This window comes from Molothrus aeneus, chromosome 20 (assembly GCF_037042795.1).
Source record: "Molothrus aeneus isolate 106 chromosome 20, BPBGC_Maene_1.0, whole genome shotgun sequence".
In the NCBI taxonomy this organism is placed as follows: domain Eukaryota; kingdom Metazoa; phylum Chordata; class Aves; order Passeriformes; family Icteridae; genus Molothrus; species Molothrus aeneus.
Window position 1 is genome coordinate 1,351,778 of NC_089665.1, and position 21,246 is coordinate 1,373,023.

The 21,246-nt window shown below is 50.4% G+C and overlaps 1 protein-coding gene across 1 annotated transcript in view; it reads right to left on the reverse strand.

Annotated features, from left to right (window-relative positions):
- Positions 1 to 19,357, reverse strand: part of GALNT17 (polypeptide N-acetylgalactosaminyltransferase 17) — a 252,120-nt gene extending 232,763 nt beyond the window's left edge. Inside the window, exon 1 of the mRNA XM_066563263.1 lies at positions 19,035 to 19,357. Within this exon, the coding sequence (XP_066419360.1) occupies positions 19,035 to 19,272 (238 nt within the window). The 5' untranslated portion in view covers positions 19,273 to 19,357. The remainder of the gene's footprint in view (positions 1 to 19,034) is intronic.
- Between the last annotated feature and the right edge of the window lie 1,889 nt (positions 19,358 to 21,246).

Below are 21,246 nucleotides of genomic sequence, written 5' to 3' on the forward strand. Positions count from 1 at the left end.
TTCCTGAGGGGCTTTGTTAACTCAGCATATGGCTCCAGTGAAACCCAGCTACCCACAGGGCAGGCGTTTTCAGGCTAAGACAACCAGACACACGTTGTTCTTACTAAATATTTGTCCCTCTGCAGGGTAGGCATAGAAAACTTTTAGTGCCTTCTCTGCCTAAATGAACAAATCTTCATCTCTACATAAACACCTTCAGCTCAGAGCAGACTGTCCCAGCCAGCAGCCTGGACACTCAGAACATCACCCTGGAAATGCAGGAGTGTCCATCAGTTCTGGGCCTGGGAAAGCTCAGATTGTAGTGGGATAGAATATAAGAAAATAAAGATAGTGTAGGAAGTAATCTTACCCCTAAAGAGCTGCAGCTGGGCCAATTAGCAAAGATCAGGAGCAGGCCTGACTGTAACAGGCCACAGCTGTGAGAAGAAGATGCTATAAAAGAGTGGGGTGGCTGGTGGAGAAGGGAACTGGAGTCAGTGGCTGTTTTGTGAAGATGAGTCAGTGCTCTGAGGAGCTGCCCATGAGAAAACACCAAGAAGGTGTGAGACTATTGTGCTAAGGAGACAACAGTATGGAACCCCTGCAATAACATGACAACATCAGATCATCACAGTTTCTTGTAATGCCTGAGCTGCAGCAACTCTGGATTTAGAAATTATTTTGCAGGTAATGCAAGTGGAGCTAAGACACAAGCCCAGGGAGCAGCACTGGCAGAGCACAGCAGCCCTCAGCACCTGAGTGAGTGAGGGGTGGTCACAAACCCACAGGGACAGGAACATCAGCTCTTAGGGCACCAAGGATGCATTTCCATGGCTGGTGTGACCATGGTCACTCTGATCCAGATGCACATCAGCCAGCCTGGCCCAGTGGAAAGTGTCCCTGCCCACAGCAGGGGGACCCCAGGGCTGAGGGGCTTTAGGTCCCTTTGTCCCAAACCCCCCTGTGATGCTTCTGTGACACAATGACTTCACCCCAAGAGCAATGGCCAGGGACAGCCCTGGCCTCGCAGACACTGTTCTGCAGAGTCAGGTCCCCCCCTAGGGTGGCACCTGACCCCAGTCAGACACAGGTTATCACTAAGAGAGCCCATTTTACAGAGAACTGGCCACAGAGCCACACCCACCCAGGCCGTGTCCATTGGATGGCACACACATGACTCCCTGTGTCACCTGGCTGCCAAACCAGGAGCAAATACACCTCACCACCCGCCTGCTGCTCCAACCCATCCCCTGGGGCATCCCCAGATCTGCAGAGCCCTTGGGCAATTCCCCACAGGGATGTTCAAGTGCTCTGAACGTGACCCTTAAGGCTCCAAAGCGAGGCGCCTGCTCCCCCTTATTTAAGTGAGGCAACCTAGCAGATTTCCCACAAGGTGAAGCCAAGATGAGCATTCCCAAAATCCCAAAAGTGTGAAGGGTGTCACCTCCCCAGAGCCTCCAATGCCAGGCTGGTCAGACACAGGAGATCCTTGTGGGACAAGCGGTGCTCACTTGTCACTGACAGATTTTATGAAAATCCTTTTGCTAGGATTTTTCTCCTGAGAAGCCTCAGAAAAGAAATGTAAACAATAATTATCTGATGGCTGTGGGATGTGGTCTGGAGGTTGCTTACCAACAGGTGCATCTTTGATTGGTTCCATGTGGATTGTTTTTACTTAATGACCAATCACAGCCAGCTGTGTCAAGGCTGTGAGCAGTCACAGGTTTTTATTACTCATTCCTTTCTAGCTTTCTGATGTCTCCTTTCTCTTTAGTATAGTTTTAGTATATCATTTTCTTTTCATATAATATATATGATAAAATAATAAATCAGCCTTCTGAAACACGGAGTCAAGGTTCCCATCTCCTCCCTCATCCTGGGGACCATCAGACACCACCACACTCACTCAGCTCCACGCTCTCTGTCTCTGTCAGGTGAGTGTCAGGAGAGGGCTCAGCCAGGGGAGCTGACACAGACACTTGGAGATTATATAAATAAATAAAGAGCCCACTTCCAGCCCCACTCACTCCCCCTCTCCCTTTAAGTAGGTCACTCTGCCTGCTATGGAAATCAGCTCATCTTCAAAGCAGGTTTGTTCATCTCCTTATCTCCTTAATGTAAGGAAAGTGCAGAGCATTGTCAGAGCAAAGGGTGATTTCAGACTAATTTAATTTATTTCTGTCACGGGTATAAATATGAAAGTGTCCGTACTTGTGAGGAAAACCAACCTGAGGCACAGAAATGAAGGACAGCTGGAAGGTGCCTGCCCTCCAGGTAGTTCTGAATGTGGCCCACAGCTACAAACCCTGACAGGTAACACAATGCAAATGGAATACAAAGGCTCTTCGTGACCTAGCAAGGGGAAGAAAGAAGAAAAAAAAAATCTCTTGAATTAGACTGAAAAAGCTCAAGGGACTCACATGAGAGGAGCCCAGCTTATATCAATTTCAGCCTGAAAATTAGGCCCTACCTTTTTATTACGTTAGCCTAGCACAGAGCATTCCAATTGGTACTGGAAATTACCAAAGCTCAGGAGCAAAGCCTGATCCAAACCCTGCTGAAAGCCCCTCAAAGAGCAGAGCTTACCCCTGCAATGATGGAACCTGAGTTCCTTGGGTTTTCCCAGCCTCCCCACACAAAGGGATGCAGGCAGGGCCCTCTCCTCAGACAAATGTACAGGTTGGGCTGCAGGCTTTGAAACCCTAGCAGTGCTTTCACAGAATGCTGGAATGGTTTGGGCTGGAGGGGACCGTCAAGCTCATCCCATCCCACCCCTGCCATGGCAGGGACACCTCCCACTGTCCCAGGCTGCTCCCAATGTCCAGCCTGGCCTTGGGCACTGCCAGGGATGCAGGGGCAGCCCCAGCTGCTCTGGGCACCCTGTGCCAGGGCCTGCCCACCCTCACAGGGAACAATTCCTAATTCCCAATATCCCATCCATCCCTGCCCTCTGGCACTGGGAGCCATTCCCTGTGTCCTGTCCCTCCATCCCTTGTCCCCAGTCCCTCTCCAGCTCTCCTGGAGCCCCTTCAGGCCCTGGCAGGGGCTCTGAGCTCTCCCTGGAGCCTTCTCCTCTCCAGGTGAGCAGCCCCAGCTCTCCAGCCTGGCCCCACAGAACAGGCAATATTCAAGGAACAAGGAAATTCCTGAGCTGTGCCCATGCACTCACAGAACATGTTCCTGCTGCTCCCAATTCCAGCCCTGGTCACTGAACAGGTGACAAGGGACACCTGGGGAGCCAAGCTCTGTCCAAGGCTGGCACCCCAGGCTGCTCCTGCCCAGCTCCTTTTGGGAAGCTCTGGGGGCCTGGCAGGACTGAGTGTGCAGAGTGCAGGAAATGCAACCAAAGGAAGGAAAAGGAATCCCAGTGCTCACAGGAGGCAAATACTGGAAAGGTTTTATGTAGTGACATCTAAAAAAGAAGTCAAAGAAAATGAACCACAAAAATTTCATTATTACTTGAATGTCCCTATCAGCAATTTTGTTATAAAAAATAAACTAAAAATCAGCATTTTAAAGCTCAAGTTAAAAGGAAGTTCCTTAGACTGGAAAAGCTTTTGCCTTATGCACCTCTGAAGATAATCTTCTGACACAGCACATGAGCAAACTTCTCCTGACTCCCAATTTTGCAACTTCAGCCTGTTCTTTTGCTCCATTGATCCAGGCAGAAGATTCCTGGATCAGCTTTTTTTCCCCCCTCCCCAATTTCTTGAGTTTCAGTTCTTAAGGCTTTAAGCCAAGGCTCAGCATGGAGGTGTGAGATCTGCCAAGGACAGAGCAGGCAAGAAGGGGAAAATCTCTCTTCCTGTTCTAATACTTTTGGAAGAGGGAGGGTTGAGGGGGGCTGCAGGTCAGGTCCTGCCTCCAAGAGCAGCAGCATTTTGCCCTCTAGACAGCAGGAAGGGAGCCTGGAGCTAAAAGCAGCAGGAAATAAGCCCAGTTCAAGGTTCCCACAGCAGGTGTGTGCAGGATCACACCCAACACTCAGCACGAGGACAGGCAGCACATCCCACCCCTGCCACCACAGCCCCTTCTGCCAAGTCAAGGAATGATTTCACAGGATGTCAGGTGCAGAGAGTACTCCAAGTTTTCACTCACACTCAAGCTTCCTTAGGAGTTTAAGGTTTTAGTTCAAGATTTGAGTTCACCCAAGCCCAAAGCTCTGCCCTGGGCCAAGGCTCATAAGCCCTGTTACTACCTGGGCACACCTGTCAAAAACTAAATTAAAAAAAAAAAACATAATTGCAACAGGCCTGGAGGGTTCTGAATTTGGAAAGAGCATGATTAATATTAATGTGTATGATTTCATAGTAGGCAGAAATACAGAAAATAGACAGCACTGTGCCTTAAGCCTCAGAATCAACTGGGATTTTGGCAGCACATGCTGCAGAAGACAGTAGCAGCTGTCAAGTCACAGCTGGAGTTGCCTCTAGTGAAGGTGATTGAGAAATGGGATTAAGAAAAAAACCAACACAAGTAAAACACAAGGTAAGATAACATACAAAGGGAGCAGGCAGCTGAGCTAACAGGCTTGCCTTGCTTGCAGAGCATCCCAATAATTCTGAGTTGCTCATTTCCTTCTTCCTTCAAGTACAGTCCCAGCCTAACTCACACTTCACGAGTGGGGTTTTTTAACCACTTCTGAGGTGTTCTCAGCTCTGTGCAGGGAGGCCACTCACACAAAAAGGGCTGTGGTGGGGTGACCCTGGCTGGGCACCCTGGGCCCACCAAGCCCCTCTGTCACTGCCCTGCTCAGCTGGGCAGGGCACACAGGACACAGGGAAAGGCTCTGCCTGGGATAAGGGCAGGGAGGGGTCCCTCACCAGCTGCTGCCATGGGCAAACAGACCCAGCTGGGGGAAATCAGTTCCATTTATCCAACACATCACATCAGAGGAGGAAACTGAGAAAGAAACCCAAATCTTAAAACACCTTCTCCAAACCCCTCCTTTCTTCCCAGGCTCATCTTCACGCCTGATTTGTTCTCCCTCTTCCCTCAGTACCTCAGGGGGATGGGAATGGGGCTGTGGTCACTCCATCACACATTGTCCCCCCTGCTCCTTCCTCCAGAGGCCTTGGACTCCTCATCCTCTGCCCCTGCTCCAGCCTGGGGTCCCTCCCAGGGGAGAGTTCTCCAGGAGCTGCCCCGGTGTGGGTCCCATTTCCCATGGGCTCAGTCCCTCAGGAGCTGCCCCAGTGTGGGTCCCTTTATCCATGGGCTCAGTCCCTCAGGAGCTGCCCCAGTGTGGATCCCATTTCCCATGGGCTCAGTCCCTCAGGAGCTGCCCCAGTGTGGGTCCCTTTATCCATGGGCTCAGTCCCTCAGGAGCTGCCCCAGTGTGGATCCCATTTCCCATGGGCTCAGTCCCTCAGGAGCTGCCCCGGTGTGGATCCCATTTCCCATGGGGTCCCGGGTCCTTGCAGCAAACCTGTTCCAGGTGGGCTCCTCTCTCCATGGATCCCCAGGCCCTGCCAGGACCCTGCTCCAGCAGGGGCTCCCATGGGGTCAGAGCCTCTCAGCCCCCCCTGCTGTGCCCTGGGCTCTCCTGGCCCTGCAGGGGGATCTCTGCTCCCCCTGGATCTCCCTGGGAGCCGCTGGCTGCTGCTGCTGCTCCCCTGCACACGGAGGAAGCTCCCAGCAGCTCCCCACAGACGCCACCCCTGCAGCCCAGACCTTGCCCTGCAAACCAAAGGTCAGTGTCCTCACAACATCTGTGGGGCCCTAAATGAGGTCACCTGTCCCATCCCACTGTCCCTTGGAGCAGCAGAATGGGCCATGAACAAACCACTCTGATTTTTTCATTCCCACAGCCTCCTTGAGAAGCTGCTGCCCAGGCTGTGACCTCTCAAACAGACACATTTCCCCTGTAATAAACCTGCCAGAAAATCCCAAGGATTTAAAAACACAAACAAACACAGCAATACATCCCAAATCACACAGGGCCCCAAAGCAGCCACCCCTGGGCACACCCTTGCTGACTCACAGGAGTTTACACCACAAAACAATGCTCACAGAAAGCTTCTGTGTTCTCCAGCACAGCTCCTCTTCCTCTTCTAGTTCTGCTTCCACTGGAGGCCTGGACATCAAAAACTTCCTAATTAAGAACAGTCTGAGGTGAGCGCTTCCTGCCAGCCTCCAAAAATCACCAATAATACACAATACTTCTTTAAAAAAAAAGTCACCAGCAGTTAGCTTGAAACAAAAACAGCTGCAGCATTTAAAACATCTACTGCAAATGCAAACTACTTCAGAACATCATAATTAGTAAATGGCAAATATTAGGAGTTATGGGGAAAGAGATCGTTAAACCAGACTTTAATAGCCCAGCATCTCTTCCATTCCACGTGAAAACCCAGTCAGCACACACTTGCAGCATTAAACCCCCATTAAGAAACAAACTGCTTCATTTCTGGAGTTGTAAAAACAAAGGTTAAATATCTGCTTCAGCACAAACCCTGTAATTTTTCCACAGCAACTCTATTGTTTTGCTTTGCACAGCTAATAATACCTGCCCTGCTTTGCACCCACTCATCTCCTGAGCGAGGCTCACACTGGAATCACCAAACCAGAACAAACTTCAGCAACTACATTTGCCACTAAGGCTTCTGGAAGCCCCTCTCCTTTTAGTTATACTTCATATACACAAAGTAGTGAGTTGAAAAGACACTTCTTTTGTGGCAAGCCCTTCTTCCACTGCTTGTAACAAAATAAGCAGCTGCACACATTCAAATATTCCTGAAGCAAAGCAGAGATGCCCCAGGACTGCTGCTCCTTGGACACCCTGTCCCATTCCTCAATCCCAAAGGTCCCCACCCATCTCAGCCTCCTCATCCAGCCCCTTCTCTGCTCCCATGATTTCTCAGCCCCATTTTTTTTTTGAGCTGCCAGTTCAACCACTCCACTCATTGTCCCTTTATAGCCACTTTTCCCTCCATGAGGACAATGGTGCCTGTTCTTGGTACATGGAACAGGGAATGGGCACAGCCCCGAGGCTGCCAGAGCTCCAGGAGCCCCCAGGGATGCTCAGGCTGGGATTATTGGGGTGTCTGGGCAGGGCCAGGATGATCCCTGAGGATCCCTTCCAGCTCAGGACATTCTGTGATTCTTCTCACTCATCCTTCCCAGAAGCACGTGGACCACTTTGATGTCATTAAAGACAAACATGATCTTGACAATATCCTGACAATATCCAGCCATCTCAGTCTAACTGGAAAAAAATATAAACAAATTAAAGCAGTTTCTCATGCTGGAAAAGTCTGGGTAGCCTCAGAATAAAATGATACCAGAAATGTCTCCACCCAGGTCTGTAGCTTTGGAGTAAATAGGGATATCCAAATCAAATTTCTTTGGAATTTCTGGAATCGGAGCTGGGTGTTTCTGGATATGCAGAGCTGGACATTCAGGGGAATTCCAGGATTTTCCAAACAGCTGCACAAAGAGCATAAATTATGTTGAAGACCTCCAATGTGATGTCTAAGTTTTATTCCTTCCTGTTCTCTGTCCCAACTGCAGCCTGGCTGGCAGCCCTAATTTGCAAGGTCTGGTGCTGCTCTCAGATCAAACAGACAGCATCAGTAGGAAGGAAAATTCATGGATGGGACACAGCATTAGTTAGTACTTGGAAGTTGAGCAACTTACTAGGAAAAGACTGATGAAAGTGTAAAATCCCATTTTACTGCCTAGCCCCTTTCATGTCTGTCAGAACAGCGATTAAACTCCCCCAGAAAGTCAGTATTGATTCAGTGCTTGATCCAAAGGCAAATCAAGCCAAAATGACCTGACCCCACAACTCTTCCCATGTCAGACACTGCAAAAGGCAGGAACTACCTCCAGACACTTCTGACAGGAGGTTTGAGGGGTGTCTGCCCCTCCATAAATCACCTGCATGATGCACCTCACTCACTGTCCCCTCCCAACAGCTCTGAGCAAACAGCCCCACGTGTGAGCCATTCCCCTTCGTGCCAGAGAGAGCAGCCCCCTCAGCCCACAGGGTAAATAAATCATTTATTACTCCTGACACTGAAGGTTTGTTCCTGACTTCCACCTGAGGGGCCTGAAAACCAGACAGGGTCCACCCTGTCACTTCATCCAAAGAGCCCCTGTCTCACCAGCAGCACCTGCTCCCCCAAACTGAAATTCTGGCTCCCCCAGCTTCCCACAACCAGGGTCCCTCTGTGTGTCCCTTCAATAATTGCTTTATGAATTGTTGGGGTGTCCTGTGCAGGGCCATGGGCTGGGCTGGATGATCCCTGTGGGCCCCTTCCAGCTCAGGATATTTTTATTATTTCATTTTCTAACTTACCTTCCCTTCACCGTAATCATCATGCAATTAATAAAGATTTAAACTAAGAGGAGTTTGAAATCCAAAAGTGACAGGGAATTAACACAACTTTAGGTCTAATTCTCCCTCCACCCAATCATTCTGCATGATTTGTATTAAGTGGTTTGGGAACAGCCTGTTTCTCACTGGTTTATAGCACCAAATATCAGGGACAGGAACCAGTCAGGACCACGGGGCAAGGTCACAGCCCAAGGGAGGGGGAATCACTTCATCCAGGCTCCAGCCCAGCCCTTGGAACGGATGCCCAGAGCTGCCCCTGCCCAGGAGGCACAACTTCTGCCCTGGGCAGTGCCCAGCCCTGAGCAGGCTGCCCAGGGAGGGGCTGGAGTCTCCCTCAGCGGGGATCCTGCAGAGCCCTGTGCACACAATGCTGTGCCCTGTGCTCTGGGATGGCCCTGCCTGAGCAGGGAGGTGCCGCCCTCTGGGCCCCCTCCCAGCCTGAGCCACTCTGTGGGATTCCCTAAGGAGGAAGAAGCACAGCCAGCACCTTTCCTGCCTCACTTTTGCTGTTCCCACCTCTTTGATGCCAGTTCCAAGTATCTTCAAATAACCAAAACTCATCTGCAAGGTTTTCTTTGTTCTCCTATCATTCCTCACATAAAAATCTCATCTCTTCCTGTCCTTGAGACATCCCTTCAGTACTACATAAGGAAACATAAATCCCTAAGTTACATATTTTTCTAATATTATTCTGTGTGATGGGTGGAGCACAAAACATCACAGTTAAAACTGAGCCCCAAACCTTTCCTGCTGGGTCCTGCTGCCCTCAGTGATGACACCAGTCCCTCCTGATGACAAGAGCAACAACTTTCAGCAAACTGAAATCCCACATTATGGTGTTTGGGCTACACTTAGCAAAGGGTAAGGCACGATGTGGTTTACACCAGGATAATGGTTATTACTGTTATTGTCTTGTCAGTGTAAAGAGGAAATACTGCAATAAAATCCAGCAGAACAGGGGGTTTATGTTCCCTGATATTTAAAGCATTCAGTGTTCCAGCCCACCTCTCTGAAGGCAGCAAATACTAAAAACACACAAAGGTCAACAAAAATTTAAAATCCAATAATGAAATATAAGCAAGCTTTAAAATTCATTAAATGGCTTTTCACTTCTTTATTCTCCTCCTCTGCTTTGTGTTTGTAAAGTGTGATCAAGCAACTGCTTTGGAAGAATTAGCAGTAATTTGGTGCAAACGTGAGTGCCCTCATGATTCCATTTAAAGTGTAATATAGGCAAAGACCCAAAAAGAGATTCTAATTGTTATTTAAAAATTAACCTTCTCATTTTACCTTTATGCTCTGAGAACAGGCACAACCGTGGCAGGCCATTACCCTGCCCAAAATACTGCATAAACTAATGAAGATTAAAACTAAGGTTAAGTAAATTGTGACAACCAGCAGGTAAGAAACCTTGCATGGCTCTCTGAGGCTCTGCAGCTCGAGGAAACACCCAGAATAACTCAGCTGGGGCTCTGCTGGTGTCTGTTAATCCACTGATGATTTCTCCCTTGTAATGGCTTTCTGCTTTCTGTGTCAGCACTTAGACACAAAGGAACAGCAATCTGCATTTCCAGGCCCACCAACACAGAAAGGCCCTGCTGTTCCATAGAGGAGAAGGAGCAAAGGAACTCCTGTATCCCTTTTGGGTGCTGGGGAATGCAGGCAGAGGGATCAAGGATGCCCAGAGGCAGCACATGGCAGAGCCCAGCTCTTCTCAGCCTGAGCCTTCCCCTTCCAGAGCCACGGAGGTGCTGGGGCCACTCACACCTCAAACCATGGGAAATGACACAAGACAAAGGGCTTTAAACTGACAAAGGGCAGGGTTCCATGGGATATTGGGAGGGAATTCTTCAGCTTACTCAGAGCAGCTGGGGCTGCCCCTGGATCCCTGGCAGTGCCCAAGGCCAGCCTGGACAGGGCTGGGAGCAGCCTGGGACAGTGGGAGGTGTCCCTGCCATGGCAGGGGTGGCACTGGGTGGGCTTTGAGGTCCCTTCCAACCCAGCCCAGTCTGTGATTCTAAGTCATTTCCACTTGCACATAATAAGGGCACTAAAGGGGAGAGGGACCAAGGATTCCCCTTCCCTCCTTCCTTCCTGATCATCCCATGCTGACACATCACACTGGTGTTTTTACTGCTCTGGAATTGAATCCCCCTGTGCACCACAGCACTCCAGCGGTGAGGGAAGATGTGCTGACTGACTGTGTGTGACACGGCCCCAGAGCTCCAGAGATCTCTCATTTTCCCTGTCAGCAGGAAGAATGGTGCTCCTGCACAGCAGCTTGGGTCACAGAGCCCAGGGGGATCCCTTTTTTTAACAAATCCATTAAAGCAGAGTTCTCGGATTACTGCCACAGCAGAGAGCCGGTGATGCTGTCAGTGTTTCCTGTTCCAAGGCAGAACAAGTGCTGGGACATGGCAGACAGCCCTTGGCATGGCTCTCTGGGGTATCAGGGATCAGAGGGACTCTCAGGGAGGAATCCCTGGGAGGGCAGGATCACAGAACTGGGATTCATTACACAGCGAGCGCCGAGTATCAGATTTTAAAAAGGGAAACGCAAACTGTGATTTTTATCCAACTCACCGGGAATTTTCTTCCTTTTTCAGGCAACTTTGCATCTCCCCAAGGACCCAAGCAGCAGAACCCTGAGCTGCACCCAGAGCAGGCTGTGATGGCTCAGCACAGCCCTCTCCTCACAGTTTTACGTCTCATTGCATCATTCCTGCATTATTTTTAGATAACCGTCAGGGGATGTCAGAATGTGGGTCGATAGCTATTAGATTTATAGGCAGAAATAGCAAGGCTTGTAGCTATAATGTGTAAAGCATTCAACAATTTCTAGAACAAATCTGACCATGGGGACTGGGGGCTGGAAAATACAGTTGCTTGTACTCCCAGAACTGTTTAGGAAAAATAATCTCTGTGCTGCTCTGATACATTTCTGAGTTGAATCACTGCTGTTGACTCACAGGAGGGTCAATACTCCGAGTATTCAGCTTGAACAGCCCTTTGCAGACTTTGATAAGGACATCTTACCAAAAATAAGCCTCTCTTTTAAATGTAATCTATCAGCATGCAGAATGCCCTCAGCTACACCCCATAGCTCAGGCGTGTCTGAGGAGCTGGGAAGTGGCAGCCTGCCAGCAACATCTGGAGCAGATGTTCCATTTTAGGCAAAGATTAGTGGTGTGAATCACAAAATTAGTAAAACCTCCTTGGTTACCTGAGCAGGCTCATTTCCCTTTGCTGTTGTTAACAGGTGGGTTTCTCACAGGCTGCATTTTCTGATCAGCAACACTCGTGCTCTCTGCCAGGAGAGGATAAGGAGGCAGGATGGCCTGGAATGGACCAGAAGATTCCCCAAAATCCAGGCACATGGACAGCACATGCCTGAAGCCAACTTCATCCATTGCTCCTGCCTGGTCAAGAGGGGAGATCTCCAAGACAGCAAGCACAGGACTGCTCCCAGCAATTCCTGCTGCCTTCCCAAAGGGCTTGGGGTATCCAGGATGCTTTGGGAACCCAGCAGAGAGAACACCATGGGCAGAGTCCTGCCCTCTGGAGTGGCAGCTGGAAGCCTCCAGGCACTGAAACATCTCTACATGCCCATGCTTCTTCATAGAAATCCAATTCCAAGTGTCTTTCCCTGGAGACACAATAGGACACTCCTGATCCAGACTGAGGCTCACAAGCAGGACTATTATTCACATAATTACAGCACCTTGCTGGGTGTTTTGTATCCCTGGGGAGATATTTCTCATAGCTGCACAACTAAACAGGCAGCGTAAATCTAACGTACCTTTGTGAATTCTACCAGCCAGGGAAGATTGTTTCTCCATTCAGGGAGGCCTGAATTAATATGCAAAACTAAAACACCACTGTTGTCACTGTATTCTGGTCACTGCTGTTGCATCCCATGAATCCTGCGTTGTCTCTGCACGACAAATGTGCTACTGGCTTATTACTCATGCATTGTCAATGTCAGGGAATATTTGGATCATGATGCCAAACAACCATCAAACCCCCAAATTATCTATCAGCTCCTTGTCAGATGGGTTGCAAACTAAATGTCACATTAATGTCTGAGCTTCCAGATGCTTCCAAATGTCTCTCTTAAGCTTCACCTTTTAACTCTATTATTTCTCTAAGAACTACTTCCTTTATTCATTCCTTGATCAGTATCAAACCCAATTCTCAGGAACCTGCTAAGAATAATTTACAGGCAGCAGCTCTCAGGTGCCTTGAGCCTGTGCAGACCTCTCTCCTGCTGTGAGAAAGTTTAGGCTGAGAACTTCTAAAAGCAGGTACTGAATGCATAATTTTCATTATTCCTAATAAAGAATATGGAAACCAAATCTGTTTGGTGTTGTATTTTCTGGGACCCCGTCTCTGGAAGGAAGGAATGATGAATCTGACTCCAGGTTCTTAGAAGGTTAATTTATTATTTTATGATCTATATTATATTAAAGAATGCTATACTAAACTGTACTAAAGAATAGAGAAAGGATACAGACAGAAGCCTAAAAGATACTAATGAAAACTCGTGACTCTTTCTCCAGAGTCTGACACAGCTTGGCCCTGATTGGCCAATAAGTAAAAACAATTCCCATGAAACCAATGAAACAATCACCTGTTGGCTAAACAATGTCCAAACACATTCCAAAGCAGCAAAACACAGGAGAAGCAAATGAGACAATATTGTTTTCATTTTTCTCTGAGGCTTCTCAGCTTCCCAGGAGAAACTCCTGGGCAAAGAGATTTTTCAGAAAATATGACGGTGACAGTTTGGTGTATCCTAAATGTTAAAGTGGCAATTTTCATCAAGTTGCTATATAATATGTAAAGGCCATCCTATATAATACAGTTATTTTCTACTTCAGAAACATCCTGGCAGTGGGACAGACAGGGAAGCAGCATCCCAGCTGCTGTGTGACATCCATCAGTTAACACAGCAGCTACATCCCCATCGTGCTATCCCTTATCTCCACATCATCATTTCTTATATCAAAGGATTGCACTCACCAAGGCTCTGCTCGTAAAAAGAACTATTTTAGCTCAACAACATCATTAAAGTTTGGGCCCTACTGCCTACTAACAGCTTTTCCCTCCTCTCAGTTATTTACACTTAGTTATTTATCTTAATCAGGGAATTTCTTAGCATTTAAGTTAATATATTACCTACCTGTTAAAAACTCAATATTACCAGTCTGTGGGTGTAAGTGCTATTACATTCGCCTAAATGCTGATAAAACCACTTTTAGTCTGCCTTATTTACATATATAATTTCTATACTCAGTGGTTAGCTAAGTTTGTAATGTGTTTGGAGGATGATAAGTGTTAGAGCAGATAAGCACTATCTTATCCTTATGGGAAGCAAATCCACATATCTCCAAAGTGTTTTAAGTTAATTAAGTGCCACTTTACAAGGATAGCAACACCGTGCTGAGGGCTGTGGTTCAGTGTCGGCCTCCATGTCCATATGCAACCCTCCCAAAGTTAATTTCCTAATTGGATAAGCAGATGAGAGCACAGCCAGAACACAGGAGGCTGCTGGCATGCACTTGGCCATACCTCAGCATGTTCGCATTATTCCATGTGCAAAAGCACAGATGTAGGCTGCTTTAAAAAATGAACACAGGCTTATTTCACCCCCAAGGAATGTAAAGTTCCTTTTCAACATTAACATTCGGTAAATGCAGCAGTTTAATCTGTGCATTTCTTTAGCACAGGGGAAGAAGCCCTCTCTGTTCACCCTTTTCTGGCCAGCTTCACTTCAGCACTCCTCCATCACTGCTCTCTTTTACAACAATTTGCAAATAGCTGTAAGTCTCCCTGATCTTATACATCAAGTTGGACAGGGCTTGGAGCACTCTGGGATGGTGGAAGGGGTTCCTGCCCATGGCAGAGGACTGGAACTGGATGGTCTTTAGGGTGCCTTCCAACCCAACCATTCTGTGATTCTACGACCTGTTGAAAGACCACAAAATAAAATTTAACAGAAGAGCTCTGGATGAGTCAGCCATGCCCTTCTGTTCTCTGTCCTACCAGTATTTAGCTTGAAGTTCAGACTTTGGTACTATTTTTCCACACTGCCAGGTAGATGCCACATCGTTCCTGTCACATTGGCTTCCAGGCAGCCAAGCACTTCTTGGAGTCAGCAGCTGCTGTGAATCCACCCCTATCCACCAGTACCCCAGAGAGGGAGGTTCCAGCCTTCACACTGCTTGGAGGCTTTCATCCAAGAGCCAGACCTCTGCTGGACACAGAGGCTGGAAGTGGCTGCCTGGGAGGTTCCTCAGGTGCCCAGTGGGCAGCACAAGTTGCCTGCTCACACCTTTTCCAGATGCTCAGACAGGGCAGGTCCAGGGGATGGCTGTACCCAGGGTTGACTGAGAGCTCTCTCCCACCTGCAATCCCTATTTTCCAATGGCAGCACCATTTTCTGACCCATCCCACTGACAGGGTCTCACAGTAGCTTTGGACACTGGAAACAAACACAGCTTTCCTCAAGCCATGTCATTCACCCTCCAGCCACTGGGATGTTCAAAGCTTGGAGCACCTTTGCTGTCTCTGGCTCCTACAAATGCCCAATTTCTCAGATTCCCCGTAGTCATCAATGGGTTCCTGCATTAACCCCAGAGGAATGGGGTGAGCTAATGGGATGACTTTGCCCAGTACTTCCCAGGAAGCAGCATGTGGTTCCTGAAAATTCAGCATGGTTCCATGCTGAGTGCTGCCTTCTGAGTCTCTGCTCCCTTCATCCCCTCACCTGGTCACACAGCACAGAAACCCTCTCTTTGTAAACACAAACTGAAAAGTTCATTTGTGCAAATCTCCATAAAGTTGGAAATAAGCTGGATCACAATTTGTACTCATGTAAATGTCAGCACATAAAAAAACGGGCTTGGATCAAAAAGACAAGTTGTAGTTAACACCCAGAGTAAAATATACACATTCCTTTCTGACCTTCATTAGCTTTCTCTGGACATCTGCTGGACAAGAGAATCCATCCATAAAAGAGACTGCAGAAATTAAATATCCCCTGAGCTCCCAGATCAGTGCCTACACATACCAAGCCCTCCATTCCAAAGGGCACCCTCAGACCTCTGTGTGTGGGAGCCATCAATTAGATCAGCAAAGAGCAACCCCACACAACCTGTGCAATGAGTTCAAGAGCAATAATCAACTTTTAGAAAGAGCAAAACAAATGTACAGATTGGGCCACATTTGGGACAGCTCTTCTTGCTCAGAGAGGAGTGAGAGGGAGCCTGGTGTTATTTCCAGAACAGCATGGCAGAGAAGAATCATTCAGACAGAAGGATTATATCAAATCCCTCCTTTCCCAGAGCCAAAGCAGTGATGTTTACCTTGTTTTTATGGCCAACCTTTACAGAGATAAATAAATATACACACATAAAACATGAGGGCTGCTGTACCACCGAGAGCTGTTATTTCCAATATGCTTTACACTACATGACTCAAAAACCAAACCCACAGCAATGCTATGATCAGATTGGTGATTGCTCATTTTATCTGTACAGAATGGAGCTTTTGAAGACATTCAGGTTTTTAAAGATGGCTTCAACTCCCACTGAAATCCATCCAAGTCCTATAATGCAGGAGAAATCCATAGCTGGCTGCACACAGAGTGGGTTGTAGCTTCTCTCTTTGGCCAAACGCTTCCCAGTGCTCTGTGAGGTGCAGGTTCTAAACTTGCAGCCCTATATATAATATTTTTGTCTTAGGATGAAATATTTAGCTGGGTGTGTGTGTTGTGTCCCCATCTGTCAGAGCTGGGGCAGTTCTCTGCTGTTCTTGGGGCAGTTTTCTTGATCTCTCCCCCAGCCAATCCTCCCTGCAGGAGATCTCTGCTGTCCATGGCCACTGAGTGTCCCTGCAGGGCTGATCCAATTCCAGCATCCCATGGGGAGATGCTGCGCCCAGGGCAGGAGCCAAGCATTCCTACCTGGATCCAATGTGAGCCTGGCACAGCACAGCAGCCTTTGCCCAGTGCATTGCCAGAGGAGCAGCTTCTGCTGCCCTGCATGGCCAGAGGGAGCCCAGGCCCATCTGCAGCAGCCCTGGAGCTGCAGAGGAAAACTCCCCCCTTGTGCAGGATCCCTGCTCCAGCAGAGCCACAGCTGGCACTGCAGGAGGGCTGAGCCCCCATGGGATGGGGCTGTGCCACCCCCTGACACACAGGGTCAGGTTGTGTTCTGACTCTGGCAGTGGTTTTTTTTGTTGTTTGTACTATTACATTTCTATTTTTAGTTTCCCTAATAAAGAACTGTTATTCCTACTCCCACATGTTTGCCTTAGGGCCGCTTAATTTCACAATTATAATAATTCAGAGGGAGGGGGTTTACATTTTCCATTTCAAAGGAGGCTCCTGCCTTCCTTAGCAGACACCTGTCTTTTCAAACCAAGACAACTTTATTCCATGATTTTGTAGTTGCTAAACCACAGGTCAGATTTCAAGTGAAACATGACCTTTGAGAACCAAAAGAGAATTCTCATCTCTCAGTGTGTCATTGTGCAGGGAGCTTGGCCCAGGGTTGAAGTGGGGTTTGAGAGGCACCAGCACAAAACTGCCCACACAAAAATCAAAGAGAAGTGGTGAGCTCCTATTTGCACACTTCCAGCAGGCAGGAGATTTTAGGTGTTCCTCAAGAGCCCAGGATGAACACTTATCCAGGCACAGAAAATTCCTGTCGGGAAAGCCACTCCAGCGGCTCCTGATCCTCAGTCCCAGGGGCTGTCCCAGTGCCCCTGACTGTTCCCTTTCAGTGCTGCTGGGTGGGGATGCCCCCCCCACATCTCGCTGTAAACCCCAGCCCTGCTGAAGCACAGCCCAGAGCCACCCCTCAGAGCAATGAGCTTCTCTCCAAACCACACGTACCAAATATACACTTGACCCAAAGTTACATAAGCACCATGCCAGAGCTATTTTTTAGGCAGACTGATCAGCGCTGCTATAAATCACCCCAGGATGCAGAAGCCAGACAAGATGTCACATTTATGTGCTCAGCTTTCTGCCTGCCCTGAGAAAACGTTTGTGATATGCCAACATATCTATTCCCTCTCTGCCTCCCCTGGTGTGTAGGTGCATGACTGCTGCTCAGCACTGAGCAGGCTCCAGACAGCGCTGCCCGTGCCCACAGCAGCCTGGGGACAGCACTGAGCTGTCCCTGCCCCTGCAGCTCCTCTCACCGGCCCAAGGCACCACAGGGCAGGGCAGAGTGGGGAGCCCCAGGTTAACCCCCAGAGAAGGGCAGTAAGGGATCACCCCAGCTCACCCTATGTCTGCAGGGATGGCAGACTGCTGCATGATCACTTGTCCTATCCTAGTTCAATGTCCTGGAATAAGAGCTCTTATCTTGAGCTGCAGTTACTGCCCAAAACCTGCCTAAGTCCTCCTGGAAACTTCTGCCCTAGCAGGATCCAGGAGCAGGCAATTTCACATTTTGATTGCAAATAACATTCAACTTCCTACCTTATTCCTCATTATTCTAACACTTCTCCTTTGTTTATCACTCACCAGTGCCGCTTCAGCATCTCACAGTGCCAGGCACGGGCAGGACAGGTTTCTCGTGCAAGTGTATCCAGGAGGAATGTCAGTAACACTTTCCTCCTCAGCTGAGTGCTCCAGTGCTGTCCCCAAAGCCACTGCCCGAGCCAAGTGCTCCGGGAAAGCCACGCTGCATCCCTGCACCTGCCTCTCCTCCTGGGTGCACAGTGACACCAGCCAGAGCTCAGGCTCAGCACCGACACACAGCACACACCAGCTCCTGCTTCAGCACAGCACAGAATGGGGCACGAGCTCCACATTCCAAACTCGGAGAGGGAATCACACCGACACTGCCAGAAACACCAACTCTGCTCATTCCAACACACAGAAACTTGCAGGGATTAAAGCTACAAAGATTGGAAGCAATAAGCAAGACCCTTGATTGAAATTACACCCCCAGTTGTGAATCTGTGGGGAACAACTTTAAAAAAATCAGCTTCCACAGTGAGTGTTTTAATTAGATATCTCACCTAGATTTCTTACATCTTTACAATGTGTTTATCCTGCACAGCATCTTTAAAACTCCCTTTCTACATCTCTGAACTACTGAACCTGGTGAGATTTTAATAGAAATCCCTTTTCTGTGCTATAAAGGGAAGCATTACTTGAGATTTTAATTAGCAGTTGTCAGTGCTGAGCCATAGGAAATACTGGAGAGTTTGCTTAACTTCTTAGGGAAAGTGTCTTTTGCTTTCTGACCTTCTGCACTCAAATGATGCAACACACTTGAGCCATTTGAAAACTCCTTTTCCGAGCCCAGCTCTGCGGGAGTAAAAGCCATTCCCTCGATCAATACACCCTGCGCTGCTCCAACCCGTGCTCACCCGCCGCACACCCGGCTCGTTTGATGCAGAAATCGTGCTGCTGTCATTTACTGACCGCCGCTATAAATCTGAAAGGCAGCTTTCTGTTATTACCATTTCCTTCCATCCTGTGCAAGGTACCCCGAGCTTTAGGCACACACGAAACTTAGAAATCAGATGCTAAATCGATTCAGTCTGTTGACACTCCGTTTGCACAACAACAGAGGGGAGAGCAGGGGTCCGTCATGCAAACTTCAGGCAAGGCGGGCACCTGCTCCGAGCCTCCATTCACCATCACCGACCCTACCCCGAAGGCATTAAAGAGCAGAAGAACTGTTCCTACCATTCAGCTGCCTGTAAACGATGTCTTCTAGGAGCGAGAGCCTCTTCAGCACTGCATCCTGGATGGAGCTGATGCCGTGGGCTGTCAAGTTGGCCACTTCTGCCCTGGGATGGATGTCATGGTAGGAGTCGCCGCTCTTAGTCGTGATGGGTCTGCACTTGGCCAGGAAGAGGACGAAGCCAGCCACGGCGATCAGGTTTAACACCAGCAGGACTTTGACTCTCCTCAAAGAAGCCATCAAACTTCCCGAGGGGCCCCGCCAGCCGCCGCGCTGCCGGCAGGGCTATGGGAGCGGGCCGGCGGCCGCCCGCCGCTGCGCGCACATCGCGGGGAGCGCGCCCCGGCCGCCTGGGCTGGGCTGGCCGCACGACGGCGGCGGCGCGCGGAGCGGGAGGGCTGGCGAGCAGCGGCACCGCTCGCCCAGGCGCGGCGAGCCCGCTCGGGACTATGACCCCGCAGAGGAGGCGCGGCCGGGGCCGCCCGCCCCGCTCCGCCCGCCGCGCTGCCGCCGCCGCCGCCGCAACTTCATGCCCCGCGCAGGGCGGCCGCGCCGGGGCTGCGGAGCCGCCGCGGGGCCGAGGAGCCCTGCGGCAGCGCCGGCATCAGCGCCGGCATCAACGCCCGGCCCCCGCCCGCCTCCCGCCTCCGCCGGCCCGCGGGGGGAGCGGGGCCGCTGCTGCGCGGCGCGGGCCGAGCCGGCGCCCCCTGCGCGGGCGGAGCGGGGCCGGGGGCGGGCGGGGGCGCGGGGCGCCCGCCCCTCACGGCGCCCGGGGAGGGGGCGGCACGGCGGCCGCGGCGGAGCCCCCGCCCCGCGCAGGGCCGGCGGCTGCGGCAGAGCCCCCGCGCAGCGCCCGCGCCTGCGGAGAGCGGCCCGGCCCCGCCACAGCCCGGCATGGCGGCCCGAGCGCGGCGCAGGGCCCGGGGGCTGCGGAGGGGCCGAGCGGGCAGCGCGGCCCCGAATCGGCCCCCGGCCCTGAGGGATGGGGAGCGCCGCGGCCGGGCGGGGATGGGGAGCGCGGAGTGCCGGGGCGCCCGGGCCGTGAGGGGGATGCGGGTGCGGGCTGCCATGGCCGTGAGGGGATGAGGAGCGCTGGGTGTCGGGGCCGTGAGGGGATGAGGAGTTCTGGGAACCGGGGCCGTGAGGAGATGAAGAGCACTGGGTGCCGGCCCTGTGCGGGGTGAGGAGCACTGGATGCCGGGATCTGAGGGGATGAGGAGCGCTCGGTGCCGGTGCTGTGAGGAGATGGAGAGCGCTCGGTGCCGGTGCTGTGAGGAGATGGAGAGCGCTGGGTGCCGGCCCTGTGCGGGATGGGGAGCCCTCGGTGCCGGCCCTGTGCGGGGATGAGCAGCAATGGGTGCCGGCCCTGTGCGGGATAAGGAGCCCTCGGTGCCGGCCCTGTGCGGGATGGGGAGCGCGGGGCTGGAGCGGGCGGAGATGGGGCCGGTCGCGGTAGCGCGCTCGGGCCGCTCGGTGTCACAGAAAGTTTGAGCCCCCGGGGCGGTGCGTGGCCCTCTCCTGGACTCTGTTCCCCACTTTCCCAGATGGAAGCTTTGTCGTCTCCCTCGGAGCGCTGGCTTTCCCTGGCCGGCACGGAATGACAAAGGAAGCATCCTGCTTCCTCAGGCTCCTCCAGTGCCGGAGCGAGGGAATGACTTCAGAGCTGCCACGGCTGTCGCTAGCAAGGATCACCTGCACCTCAAACCCTGACATGAAGTAAAGTGCTAAATATCATAAACTACAGTTCACATCCAATGTTTTAATGCCAGAATGCTGAATCTTCTCATAGGGCACAGCCACTACTGAACAACCCCAGTAACCCTGTTTTCCGAGCTTTATCCATATGCCACAGTTAAGCCTGCTTTTCAGAAAGATGGCACCAACAAGCATTAGAAATTCAAACAACCTTGAGCCGTTGTATCCTACAAGGCAACTTTTCAAAAGGTAAGAATAACCCCTCTCCTCTTCAAGCCATAATTAAAAAAGAAAAAAAAAAACACCAACAAAAGATCAATGCCGTGGAAACAAACCTAAAATTGGCTTGGAGGATTTGGAGTTTTAATTCAGTCCTAGCTGCACATGAAGTCTTTTATGGCTTGTATGTTCAGACCCAGGATCCTGCTATAAACCTGGAGCAGAGACAGGCACATAACTCATAGTCAGACCTAAAATACTGTGGTCAGTCCATCATCCACACTCAGGTTCATTATAAGA